This window comes from Pseudophryne corroboree, chromosome 4, assembly GCF_028390025.1.
Source record: "Pseudophryne corroboree isolate aPseCor3 chromosome 4, aPseCor3.hap2, whole genome shotgun sequence".
NCBI lineage: Eukaryota > Metazoa > Chordata > Amphibia > Anura > Myobatrachidae > Pseudophryne > Pseudophryne corroboree.
In genome coordinates, this window is record NC_086447.1 from 337,646,550 (window position 1) to 337,661,211 (window position 14,662).

The following is a 14,662-nucleotide window of genomic DNA, read 5'->3' on the forward strand; positions in this document are numbered from 1 at the left end:
TATACAAAATCAGATATGCGGCGGGATGTAATGCCACCTGTGCGGGCTGCCGGCCGAACCCGGACATTTTTTAAAAGGGGCAATCACTTACAAGGCATGGTTTTGCCTCATAAGTGATTGCCCCTTTCAAAAAATGTCCGAGTTCGGCCGGCATCCCGCACAGCAACCGGACTCAGGCATCATTACATCTCGCCGGTGATCTTTAAGGATTTCATACTTACACCGCCAGACAATATTCATCACACATTTTTTCAGTTTTCAGGATGTGATTTTGTTCAATTCTTTTCATACTCTGACCTGGTCCCACATACTTAAATCAATGACTACCTGTCATTCACTTATCATGCTGGATGGAAAATTACAGGGAGATCCACTGGACTTGAAGATGTTTGAAGTAACTGGTTGGGTAAGTGATTTTTTTTTTATAACTCAGACACTGCTCAGGGTCCAAGAAAAATAACCTGGATTATTCAATGGATGATGTCATCTTCAGGTGCCGACAAAACAGAGAGACTACAAACAGGTGCAGTGTAAACGGGGTCGACCCGGGAATAACCTGAGTTGAAGGTGTGGAGTAAACAGGGTCTGACCCGGGTTCAGACCACGGGGGTCATTCCGAGTTGATCGCTAGCTGCCGTTGTTCACAGCGCAGCGATCAGGCTTTACACAATCAGTTTTACACAAGCTCGAGTGACGCTTTTCAGTCGTACTGTTGATCGTTGAGTGATTGACAGGAAGTGGATGCTTCTGGGTGTTAACTGACCGTTTTTGGGGAGTGTGCGGAAAAAAAATAGGCGTGCCAGATAAAAACGCAGGAGTGGCTGGGGAAACGGGGGAGTGGCTGGCCGAACGCAGGGCGTGTTTGTGACATCAAAACAGGAACTAAATAGTCTGAAGTGATCACAAGGTAGGAGTAGGTCTGCAGCTACTCTGAAACTGCACAATCTTTTTTTGTAGCAGTGCTGCGATTCTTTCGTTCGCACTTCTGCTAAGGTAAGATACACTCCCAGAGGGTTACGGTTTAGCGTTTGCACTGCTGCTAAAAGCAGCTAGCGAACGAACAACTCGGAATGAGGGCCCATGTTTAAAATCCTGGGCTGATCCTGGGAGTTTAGTGGAAAAGGGCTATATGTTTCACATGCTTCTATACAAGTTTGTCAAACTCCGCTCCCACAGGTTAAGGCCCTGCACTAAGAATAAACTCAATCACCTTTTATTAGTATATGTTTTACAATTGGATAAAGTATTAGCAAGACATAGCTTTCAATGATGGCAATACGGATGGTGTAATGGTTAGCATTACTGCCTGACAGCACTGAGGTCATGGGTTTGATTTCCACAATGGCCATGTGTGGAGTTTGTATATTCTCTCCTTGCTTGCATGGGTTTCTCCAGGTACCTTGGTTTCCTCCCACAATCCAATAATATACTGGAAGGTTAACTGGCTCTTGAAAAAAAAAAACCTAGTGTGTAAGTGTGTGCATGTATATGTGTTTTTAGGACAGTCAAGATGGGCAAAGTGGTCCTTATTTGCTGTGAAATTCTATATTTCTAATGCAAGTTTGTGAAATCCCTAAATTTTAGAATTCTCCGGACATTCAATGAGAGAAGGCAAACATACAATTAGCAAAAATATGTTCACAGATCGTGTATTTATCTAATGATGAGTCATTTATTTAAATAGCAGCATATTTAACAGTACATACTTTAAAATAAAACTGCAAGAAAAAAGTTGGACAAATTTGATTTGGAAAAAGCTTGAACACATACATTCACTGTGACTACAAGAAAAAGAAAATGTAGAGTCTTTTGTGGGTTTACTCTTCAAAAAGGAAATTCAATTCAATCTGACAATAAGCAAAACAACTTTTAATAGATATCTTATTTCTTATACAGATGTATTGTGTGTATAAATATGATGAAACAAGAATAAAATACTATGTTTGGCCACCTACAGTATCATAGCTGATGGTAAAAGTACTGCATTAAATGGAACTACAAGTAAAGTGAATGTTCAATTGATTCTACCCAAATTAGGTTGATAATTCAGAAAGGGCCCCATAGAGTATTATAATAACTGCTTTCAAAAACACTCTAGGATTTATATTTGAAGATAGCTATTCTCCAAAATACAATTTATTATGATAACAATGAACTTTGGCAGGGCCGTAACTAGGGGGGACGCTAAGGGGGCATGTGCCCCGGGTGCAGGATTTGAAGGGGCACTGAGGAGTTTCAGAGAAGCAGGGTTTTGGGTTTTGTTTTTTTTACCGGCAGTGCTGTGCTGCTCCAGTGAGACAGCAAACGGCTCCCGGGTCAGTGTCTCTGATCCACCTGTCTGACCGCAGCTGGCTCTGACGCTGTGCGGGTGATCTCCAGTACCTGGGATCTATCCTATGCCGGCTACTGTCTTAAACTCTCTTCTATGCCATGCAGTGCTCTGACTAGCGTGCGGTGCACCGTGCAAGCTATAGAAGTGAGCTGTTGGTGCTGTGTTTTTCAGCAGGCTATGATCCCGGCTGCCAGCACGGCACCAACTGATAACAAGCTGCCGGCTACACACCTCTGAGAGGATACCATGCCCCAGGCTTATGCTTGTTAACAGGTGCAGTCACCGATGTTACAGAAATAAAAGGCTCTTTGCTAGCTATCCACTCGACAGTGGAAACTAAAAGCCTGGACAACCATCACATCTTGCCGAGTATCACTACAGCAGCTTTGTGGTGAGTTTAAAGACAGACTTTATTATTGGCACTGTGCTCCCAATTATCAGTATTAACCTCCGCTTTACCTCCCAGATGGGGGGATTTGGTGTAGCTTATAGGGGGATGTAGTATAGTTATGTATGTTATGTAGTGTAGTAATTGCAGTATATAGGGGCATGTAGTGCACTGATGTGGTGTGGCATATAGGGGCATGTAGTGTAGTGATGTAGTGTACCATATAGGGTATGTAGTGTAGTAATGTATTGCAGTATATTGGGGCATGTAGTGCACTGATGTGGTGTAGCATATAAGGGGATGTGTAGTGATGTAGTGTAGCATATAGGGTATGTAGTGTAGTAGTGTATTGCAGTATATAGCGGCAAGTAGTGCACTGATGTGGTGTAGCATATAGGGTATGTAGTGGAGTGATGTAGTGTTGCATATAGGGTATATAGTGCACTGATGTAGTGTACCATATAGGGTATGTAGTGTATTGCAGTATATAGGGGCATGTAGTGCACTGATGTGGTGTAGCATATAAGGGGATTTAGTGTAGTGATGTAGTGTAGCATATAGGGTATGTAGTGTAGTGATGTAGTGTACCATATAGGGTATGTAGTGTAGTAATTTATTACAGTATAAAGGGGCATGTAGTGCACTGATGTGGTGTAGCATATGAGGGGATGTAGTGTAGTGATGTAGTGTAGTATATAGGGTATGTAGTTCAGTGTATAGGGGCATGTAGTGTAGTGATATAGTTCAGCGTGTAGGGGATGTAGTATAGTGATGTAGTGCAGTGGATAGGGGAATGTAGTGCAGTGATCAAGTGTTCTGCTATAGTGCAATGTACGGGGACACACAGAGGAGCATGTAGTTGAACACACTGGCGGGGTGGCATGTGGCGCTTAAGGCATTTGAGGCACATAGGGAGATATTATCCAATAGTATCTACTTATTTTCAAAATTTTTGATAATCTTATTATTTTAGTCTGACAGGGTTTTTTTTTGGTTTTGTTTTTTGGTGGGGGTTGTTTTCTTATGGGGGGGTTTTGGGTGGTGGGTGCCAAATTACAGCACAAGGGGCTCGTTTGTGCTCGCCACACTGTCAGTATGCCGGCGGTCAGGCTCCCGGCACCGGTATGCTGGTCGCCGGGAGCCCGACCGCCGGCATACCATACTACACCCAGTCTGGTACATTATCATGTATACACTGGCAGTATTTTCTATATATACTGTATTTATCAAAGGGCCCAGAGCATGCACTCTCTAATGGTTATTCTTAAGACTGGCCACACCCCTAAACATGGTCCACTACCACTGCATTCCACCGGTAGGCCCTTCACACCCCAGTCCGACACTGATGCTAGGTCTCAGTACGAAGGAAGAAAAGTGGTGAATCTGCTGTCAGTTTTTGGGTTAGAGTATATTAGTTTCTCAAAACCTACAAAACTCGGTATTCCCAGGAGATCTCCCATCCTAGTACTAGCCAAGCCCACCACTGCTTAGCTTCCAAGATTGGATGATATCGGGCGTACGCAGTTTGGTATGATAGTAGGTTAAACTAATTGATTTGCCACCTCCGGGATCACTGATGAGAGTTCACCCAGCAAAAGGGTTTGACTAGTAGGTTATTGATGGTATAGTAAGGTGGGAAAAATAGGATGAGTGGAGATTAAAAATTCTAAAGTGAAATCAGGGAAATGAAGTGCAGTGCTGGAGTCAGTGAAATGGTTTCCAGATTAGAATGTAGTTTAAAGTCAATCTGCTTTAGACAGGTCACACCCTTTGTCTGACCAATGGGCACCCTGATTTGCTCAAAAGTGCTTGCTACCCTATGGGATACTGAACACTTTTGTGCAAGATCCCACCACGGTACAGTGCGGCAGGTGTTGTGCAGACTTGCCAGGGGAAGATCATCGCCGGCAATTCAATTCCCCCCTATGAATGGCATATCAATGGCTAAATGTTACACTCTGTTGAAGAGCTATAAAGATGTAAATTTGTCTTTTGCTGTGATCACTTGTAACAGGAACTTGAAGATTATGAGGCTACAGTTAATGAAGATGGTCATATGCTTAGTTGCACAATGGTAAAACCTGGACCAAGAGCTAAAAAGGCAAGTGAATTGTGTGTTTTTATATAATGTACAATATATATTGCCTTCATTTTTTTCCACACACTGCATGCATTTTTCGGCAGATTTTGATTTGAAATTTGGAACATACTTTTTTTATTGTGCTTTTGTTACTAAATGCCTGGCAAGCACATGCGATTTACAATGAATAAATAAGTAAACTTACATGATACTCTGTTTAACCCATAGAGTACTATGAAATATAATGTCCTGACCTTCATTTAGAAGTCAGGGCGGCTATTGCCAGAAATTCTAGTGGACAACATTGAGGGATGTGCACCAGCCTAAATCTTGGGTTTTGGTTTTGAATCTGTATCTATGTCGTGTTTTGGATTTGTATTTGGTTTTGCCTTCACCGTCCTTGTGGATTTTGGTTTTGGTTTCATCCAATTTAGGCCAAAAGGTTGCACCAAGGTAGCTGGATGTCTAAGCTAAGCAACAGCAATGGGCGGCACAAACATGTGGCACTTAAACTTCCAACATGGCACATCTAGGAAACAGAATGGCACTGCAGTGGAAGACATGGTGGCAGTTTAATAAACTATGAACATGTTTGTCATCTACACAAGAAGACAGTGAGCAATGCTCCAAACAGCGCTTAATGCAAACAAAAGAGGTGGAATTGTCCTTGGGCCTTCCCACCCACCCTTATGTTGTATATATTAGACAGGGCATGCACAGTTTACCAAACCAATCACTTCAGCGACGGGGTCTGCCACTTGTGGCTGAAATGATTGATATGTTTGGGCTGCCATAAAACAAGCTGACAAAGGTCTCTACATTCACAAACTGGCTCTACATAGGCAAGATGCCGTCACCATCATCTGATTCCTCACCCCCATCATTGTGTTCATCCTCTTCTTCACAAAATATGAATTCATCCCCACTGGAATCTACCATTACAGACGCCTCTGTATTTTCTGGACATAACTGCTGGTTAATGTCTTCCTCATGGAATTTGTAATTCATTTTAATTAGAGATGAGCAGGTTCGGTTCTCAGAGAACCGAACCCTACCAGACTTTGCCTTCCGAGTTCGGTTCCAATCCCGGCTCGGGTTTTCCGCCTGACTCGGAAACCCAAATGCAGCAAAATGTCATCATCCCACTGTTGGATTCTCTCAGGATTTGGATTCCATATAAGGAGCCTCGAGTCGCGGCCATTTTCACTCCAGTCTCGGAGAGTGTATTGAGAGGACGTGTCCTCAGTGTTCAGTGTCTGTGTGGGGGCGGGAAAGTGGGGTGGCGAGTCTTGTGCTGTGTTGTGCTGCTCAGTCCAGTCCAGTGTAGTCACAGTGTTGGATTCCTCTGCTGCCATATATCCATTGTAGCTGTATAAAGTGGTGCTGTGTTGTGCTGCTCAGTCCAGTCCAGTGTAGTCACAGTGTTGGATTCCTCTGCTGCCATATATCCATTGTAGCTGTATAAAGTGGTGCTGTGTTGTGCTGCTCAGTCCAGTCCAGTGTAGTCACAGTGTTGGATTCCTCTGCTGCCATATATCCATTGTAGCTGTATAAAGTGGTGCTGTGTTGTGCTGTCCAGTCCAGTGTAGTCAGTGTATTGTGCTGCATCAGTCCAGCTAGTCACAGTGTTGGTGTCCTCTGCTGCCATATATGCAGTGTAGCTGTATAAAGTGGTGCTGTGTTGTGCTGACCAGTCCAGTGTAGTCAGTGTATTGTGCTGCATCAGTCACAGTGTTGGTGTCCTCTGCTGCCATATATCCAGTGTAGCTGTATAAAGTGGTGCTGTGTTGTGCTGTATAGTCCAGTGTGGTCAGTGTATTGTGCTGCATCAGTCCAGCCAGTCACAGTGTTGGTGTCCTCTGTTGCCATATATCCAGTGTAGCTGTATAAATTGGCGTTGTGTTGTGCAGCATCAGACCAGTGGTACTGTCCTGTCTCATCAGTCATTCCAGTGACGAGGCAGTCACAGTGGTATACCCTGCTGCTTTATGTCCACTGCTGCCTTATAATAATTATAACAACAACCACAAGTCCCTTACAGTGTTGTTGTGTTGTGCTGCATCAGACCAGTGGTAGTGTCCTGTTCATCAGTCATTCCAGTGACGATATACGCTGCTGCTATATATCCACTGCTGCCGTATAATAATTATAACAACAACAACCACAAGTCCCTTACAGTGTTGTTGTGTTGTGCTGCATCAGACCAGTGGTAGTGTCCTGTTCATCAGTCAGTCCAGTGATGATATACACTGCTGCTTTATGTCCACTGCTGCCTTATAATAATTATAACAACAACCACAAGTCCCTTACAGTGTTGTTGTGTTGTGCTGCATCAGACCAGTGGTTGTGTCCTGTCCATCAGTCATTCCAGTGACGACATACGCTGCTGCTATATGTCCACTGCTGCCGTATAATAATTATAACAACAACCACAAGTCCCTTACAGTGTTGTTGTGTTGTGCTGCATCAGATCAGTGGTAGTGTCCTGTTCATCAGTCATTCCAGTGACGATATACTCTGCTGCTATATGTCCACTGCTGCCGTATAATAATAATTATAACAACAACAACAACAAGTCCCTTACAGTGTTGTTGTGTTGTGCTGTATCAGATCAGTGGTAGTGTCCTGTTTATCAGTCATTCCAGTGATGATATACGCTGCTGCTATATGTCCACTGTTGCTGTATAATAATTATAACAACAACCACAAGTCCCTTACAGTGTTGTTGTGCTGCATCAGACCAGTGGTAGTGTCCTGTTCATCAGTCAGTCCAGTGACGTTATACGCTTCTGTTATATGTCCACTGCTGTCGTATAATAATTATAACAACAACCACAAGTCCCTTACAGTGTTGTTGTGTTGTGCTGCATCAGACCAGTAGTAGTGTCCTGTTCATCAATCATTCCAGTGAAGATATACGCTGCTGCTATATGTCCACTGCTGCCGTATAATAATTATAACAACAACCAAAAGGCCCTTAAAGTGTTGTTGTGTTGTGCTGCATAAGACCAGTGATAGTGTCCTGTCCATCAGTCATTGAAGTGACAATATACGCTGCTGCTATATGTCCACTGCTGACATATAATAATAATAATAATAATAATAATAAAAACAACTACAAGTTCCTTACGGTGTTTGGTGTTGTTGTGCTGTATCAGACCAGTGGAAGTGTCCTGTCCATCAGTCATTCCAGTCATTCCTGTGCCGCATATTGTCATATAACTCCCAAAAAATAATGGAGAACAAAAATTTTGTGGATAAAACAGGGAAAGATCAAGAAGAACCACTTCCTCCTAGTGCTGAAGCTGCTGCCACTAGCTATGACATAGACAATGAAATACCATCAACGTCGTCTGCCAAGGCCGATGCCCAATGTGATAGTAGAGGGAATGTAAAATCCAAAAAGTCAAAGTTCAGTAAAAAGAACAAAAAAATTGAAATCGTCTGAGGAGAAACGTAAACTTGCCAATATGCCATTTACGACACGGAGTGGAAAGGAACAGCTGAGGCCCTGCCTATGTTCATTGCTAGTGGTTCAGCTTCACATGACGATGGAAGCCCTCATCCTCCCGCTAGAAAAATTAAAAGAGTTAAGCTGGAAAGAGCACAGAAAAGAACTCTGCATTCTGAGATGGTATCACAAATCCCCAAGGAGAGTCCAAGTGTGTCGGCGATTGCGATGCCTGACCTTCCCAACACTGGATGGAAAGAGGTGGCTCCTTCCACCATTTGCACGCCCCCTGCAAGTGCTGAAAGGAGCACCCACAGTCCAGTTCCAGATATTGAAATTGAAGATATAACTGTTGAAGTACACCAGGATGAGGATATGGGTGTTGCTGGTGCTGAGGAGAAAGTTGACGATGAGGATTCTGATGGTGATGTGGTTTGTTTAAGTCAGGCACCAGGGGAGACACCTGTTGTCATTGGGACGAAGAAGCCCATTGTGATGCCTGAGCAAACTACCAAAAAAGCCACCTCTTCGGTGTGGAATTATTTCTCCACAAATCCGGACAACAGGTGTCAAGCCAGCTGTTGCCTCTATCATTCTGTAATAAGTAGGGGTAAGGATGTTAACCACCTAGGAACATCCTCCCTTATATGTCACCCACTGCACATTCATCAGAAGTCAGTGTCAAGTTGTGAAACTTTGGGTAAGAGCGTAAGCAGTCCACTGACACCTAAATCTCTTCTTCCTCCTGTACCCAAGCTCCTGCAAGCCACACCACCAACTCCCTCAACGTTAACTTCCTCCTCACTCAGGACGTCAGTAGTCCTGCAGGCCATGTCACTGTCAAGACTGAGGAGTCCTCTCCTAACCGGGAGTCCTCCGTAGGACCTATGAGTGGTACGCCTGCTGTTGCTGCCGCTGCTGTTGTTGCTGATGGGAGTCTGAGGCCTTGACAGCTATGTTGGTGTTAGACATTCGTCCGGTATCCACCATTAGTTCAGTGGGACTTAGAGAATTGTTTGAGGTACTGTGTCCCCAGTATCAAATCCTATCTAGGTTCCACTTCTCCAGGCAGGCGATACCGAGAATGTACACAGACGTCAGAAAAAGAATCACCAGTGTCCTACAAAATGTGGTTGTATCCAGTGTCCACTTAACCACGGACATGCGGACAAGTGGAACAGGGCAGACTAAGGACTATATGACTGTAACAGCCCACTGGGTGGATGGATTGCCTCCCGCAGCAACAACAGCAGCAGCACCTGTAGCAGTATCTTGCAAACGCCAAATCGTTCCTAGGCAGGCTACACTTTGTATCACCACTTTCCTTAAGAGGCACACCGCTGACAACCTCTTACGGAAACTGAGGAACATCATCGCAGAATGGCTTTCCCCAATTGGACTCTCCTGGGGATTTGTGATAGCGGACAATGCCATCAATATTGTGTGCGCATTACATCTGGGCAAATTCCAGCATGTCCCATGTTTTGCAAATACAATTAATTTGGTAGTGCAGAATTTTTTGAAAAATGGCAGGGCTGTGCAGGAGATGCTGTCAGTGGACCGAAAAATTGCGGGCCACTTTCGGCATTCTGCCACTGCGTGCCAAAGACTGGAGCGCCAGCAAACACTCCTGTACCTACCCCACCATCAACTGTAGCAAGAGGTGGTAAAGAGGTGGAATTCAACACTCTATATGCTTCAGAGGATGGAGGAGCAGCAAAAGGCCATTCAAGCCTATACACCCACCTACGATATAGGCAAAGGAGGGTTTATGCACCTGACTCAAGCAAAGTGGAGAATGATTTCCATCTTGTGCAAGGTTCTCCAACCCTTCAAACTTGCCACACGTGAAGTCAGTTCAGACACTGCCAGCTTGAGTCAGGTCATTCCCCTCATCAGGCTTTTGCAGAAGCAGCTGGAGAAATTGAAGGAGGAGCTAAGATGGAGTGATTCCGCAAAGTATGTGGGACTTGTGGATGGAGCCCTTCATTCGCTTTGCCAGGATTCAAGGGTGGTCAATCTGTTGAAATCAGAGCACTACATTTTGGCCACTGTGCTCGATCCTAGGATTAAAACCTAAGTTGTATCTCTCCTTCCAGTAGACACAAGTGTGCAGAGGTGCAAAGACCTACTGGTTAGTAAATTGTCAACTCAAGCGGAACGTGACCCATCAACAGCTCGTCCTTCAATTTCTCCCGCCACTTGGGCTGCAAGGAAAAGGATAAGATTTCCTAGCCCACCCGATGGCGGTGATGCAGGGCACTCAGGAGCAAAAGCTGACATCTGGTCCGGACTCAAGGACCTGCCAATGATTACTGACATGTCTACTGTCACTGCATATGATTCTGTCACCATTGAAAGAATGGTGGAGGATTATATGAGTGACAGCATCCAAGTAGGCATGTCAGACAGTCCGTATGTATACTGGCAGGAAAAAAAGCAATTTGGATGCCTTTGCACAAACTGGCTTTATTTTACCTAAATTGCCCCCCCCCCCCCCTCCAGTGTGTACCCCGAAAGGGTGTTTAGTGCAGCCGGTAACCTTGTCAGCGATCGGCGTAGAATGTTACTTCCACTAAATGTGGAGAAGATGACGTTCATCAAAATGAATTATAAATTCCTCCGGGAATACCTTTACCAGCAATTGCCTCCAGAAAGTACACAGGAACCTGTGATGGTGGATTCCAGTGGGGGCGAATGAATACTCTGTGAGGAGGGGAGGATGTACACAGTTAAAGGGGTGAGGAATTGGAGGATGAGGTGGACATCTTGCCTCTGTAGAGCCAGTTTGTGCAAGGAGAGATTGATTGCTTCTTGTTTGGTGGGGGCCCAAACAAACCAGTCATTTCAGCCACAGTCGTGTGGCAGACCCTGTCGTTGAAATGATTGGTTTGTTAAAGTGTGCATGTCCTGTTTATACAACATAAGGGTGGATGGGAGGGCCCAAGGACTATTCCATCTTGAACCTCTTTTTCTTCTTTGCATCATGTGCTGTTTGGGGCCTATTTTTAAATCTGCCATCCTGTCTGCCACTGCAGTGCCACTCTTAGATGGGCCAGGTGTTTGTGCCGCTGATTTGTGTCGCTTAGCTTGGCCATCCAGCTACCTAATTGCACCTCTTTTTCTTCTTTGCATCATATGCTATTTTGGGACTAGTTTTTTTAAGTGCCATCCTGTCTGTAACTGCAGTGCCACTTCTAGATGGGCCAGGTGTTTGTGCCGCACACTTGTGTCGCTTAGCTTGGCCATCCAGCCACCTCGGTGCAATTTTTAGGCCTAAAAACAATATTGTGAGGTGGGAGGTGTTCAGAATAGACTAGAAATGAGTGGACATTAATGCTATTGAGGTTATTAATGCTGTTGGAGAAAAATTACCCCCAAATTCTGTGATTTTAGCAGTTTTTATGTTTTTTTTTTATTTAAATCATCCAGATACAAAACCAAAACCAAAACATGAAAGGGTGGTTTTGGCAAAACCAAGCCAAAACCAAAACATGAAAGTGGAATTAGGACCAAAAGCAAAACACAAAACACGAAAAGTGCCAGCCGCACATCTTTAATTTTAATGAACATCTTTTCCACATTTTGGGAAAGTGTCCTACGCTGATTTGCATAGGTTTTTGCTGACTGAACTGCATTGCCACCAGTGTTCTCTTAGGAAAATTTATTTTTTTCCTGATAGTCGAAATTGCTGGATAAACTGAAGTAGTAGATGCTGCCATGTCATGTTCTACTTGAGCTGACAATTTTCTCACCAATGGCTCTTTGCATCTCTTTAGCTTTGTGTCTGTTGGAAAAAAAGACAAAGCATATGATTTAAATATAGGATCAAGTATGGTTGCCAAAATATAGAAGGCAAAGCGAATGAAGGGCTTAGCAGAATTGCTTAATTTCAGTTCCTCCTTCAGTTTTTCCTGCTGCTTTTCTGTGAGTGTAATAAGAGGAATTACCTGATTCAAGCTGGCAGTGTCTGTACTAACTTCACATGTGGTAACTTCAAAGGGTTTGAGAACCTTCCACATGGACAGTAGTTTCCACTGTGCTTGAGTAAGGTACATCCTCCCTCCTTTCTCTATGTTGTTGTGTAGCCTTGGATGGCCTTTTGCTGCTCCTCCATCTGTTGGAGCATATAAAGGATATAAAGGGTAGAATTCCACCTACTTACTACCTTTTGCTTCAGCAGTATTTGCAGGTACTGCAATCTTCGACATGCACTTGCTGAATGTAAAAAATGTCCTAACATTTTTTGGGGCCACATAGAGCATCTCCTGCATGCTCCTGTCATTTTTAAACAAAATTTATACCACTAAATTAATTGTGTGAGCAAAACAGGGGACATATTGGAATTAACCCAACTGTACTGCTCTCACAATGGGGGTCATTCCGAGTTGATCGCTAGCTGCCATTGTTCGCAGCGCAGCGATCAGGCTAAAAATCGGCACTTCTGCACATGCGTATGGCGCGCAATGCACACGCGCGACGTACTTTCACACAAAACTATGCAGTTTTACACAAGGTCTAGCGACGCTCTTCAGTCGCACTGTTGTTCGTTGAATGATTGACAGGAAGTGGGTGTTTCTGGGTGGTAACTGTCCGTTTTCCGGGAGTGTGCTAAAAAACGCAGGCATGTCAGGTAAAAATGCAGGCATGCCTGGGGAAATGGGGGAGTGGCTAGTCAAACGCAGGGCGTGTTTGTGACGTCAAACCAGGAACCAAACAGTCTGAAGTGATCGCAAGGAAGGAGTAGGTTTGCAGCTACTCTGAAACTGCTTGAAAAAATTTCAACACTATTCTGCTAACCTTCTGGTTGCACTTCTGCTAAGCTAAGATGCACTCCCAGAGGGCGGCGGCTTAGCGTTTGCACTGCTGCTAAAAGCAGCTAGCGAGCGATCAACTCGGAATGAGGGACAATATTTGTGGCATTGTCCAAAATCACAAATCACGAGGAGTGTCCAAGCAGGGACTCTTGATGAAACTAGTGATACATAGAGTAGCCTGCATCTGCATGAGCTGGCATGTGTAAGATGTTGCTGCTTCTACTGCTGTTGGTGCTGCTGAAGACAATACACCTACCCAGTGGGCTGTCACAGTCATGTAATCTTTAGTTTGCCCTTTTCCGCTTGTCCACATATCTGTGGACACTAAGTTTTTTTAAAAGTCCTTGTACATACTAGGAATTGCTTTTCTAGTGAAATGGAATCTAGATGGGATTTGGTAGTGGGGACACAGGACCTGAATTAGCTGTCTCTAACCCACTGCATTAATGGCAGATACCACATCTAACGCCAGCATAGCTGTTGTGGCATCAGTAATCCGCTGTGCAACTGGGTGACTGCTGTTATACTTGTTCCACCTTGTTCAACAAAGGATTGGTTAATAGTCAATTGTTTTGTTAAATGACTACAAGTAGTCTTCCTGGTCGCCTTCAGGGAGGAAGATCACTCTCTGCAGCAGAAGCAGCAGATGGCATAGCACTCAAGGATCTTTCTCAGTATGCCCGGATAAGAGAGGAGTCAGTCCTTGATGGTTAAGTCTCCTACAGTACCTCTACTTACTATGGCTTTACAAAGGGTACAGATAGTTTGACACTAGAATAATAATAGTATAGCACACATATATATTTATTTTTTCCAATTATACTGTATATTTGTCTTACATTTTTCTTACACTGGGGACACACCCCTAGTTTGGCAGAGCACCCCTGAATGGATAACACAGCACCCCTGTGGGACGGACCACCTACAGTTTCACACAATACGTGTATGATACTCTGCAGTCTGACCGGCAGTGTCACAGAAAAATAAAGTATAGTACACTGGAGTATAGCACAAAAATAAATATATATATATTTTTTTTACATTTGGGTCACACCCTTAGTTTGACAGAGCACCCTTGGATGGACAACACAGCACCCCTGGATGGACACAGCATGGAGAGAGTACCCCTTAGCAGCCCCTGGATGGACAACACTGCAGCACCCCTGGATGGACAACACTGTAGCACCGCTGGATGGACAACACAGCACCCCTGGATGGATACAGCACAAAGAGCTCACCCCTAAGCAGCCACATCCCCTTGATGGACAACACTGCTACACCCCTATATGGACAACACAGCACAACTGGACAGACAAGCAAGGATACTTCTGCACTATACAAGCTTCACACCAGGAGTAAAATGGTGCCGATTCTCATGGGCCTAATATAGAATCCAAAACACATGAGAATCTGACAGATAGTGGATGACGTTTTGCCTAATTTTGGGATTCAGGAGGGAAAACCCATGCAGAACTCAGATCCCGGCTCGGATCGTGAAGTTCGGGTAGGTCCGGTTCTCAGAGAACTGGACCTATTCATCTCTAGTTCTGATAACTTGTTAAAGCATTTACTGGTTTTAAAAAAAGGTAAATTA

General features: G+C 44.2%; 1 protein-coding gene and 1 pseudogene across 3 annotated transcripts in view; one reads left to right on the forward strand and one right to left on the reverse strand.

The window, feature by feature from the left end:
- The window catches only part of LOC134909504 (probable cation-transporting ATPase 13A4), a 293,601-nt gene that overhangs the window by 104,628 nt on the left and 174,311 nt on the right, over positions 1–14,662 (forward strand). For all 3 annotated transcript variants that reach the window (XM_063916441.1, XM_063916439.1, XM_063916440.1), the window contains 2 exons: positions 256–406; positions 4,735–4,821. In XM_063916441.1, the coding sequence (XP_063772511.1) occupies positions 256–406; positions 4,735–4,821 (238 nt within the window). The remainder of the gene's footprint in view (positions 1–255; positions 407–4,734; positions 4,822–14,662) is intronic.
- Positions 4,144–4,262, reverse strand: LOC134913836 (5S ribosomal RNA; annotated as a pseudogene).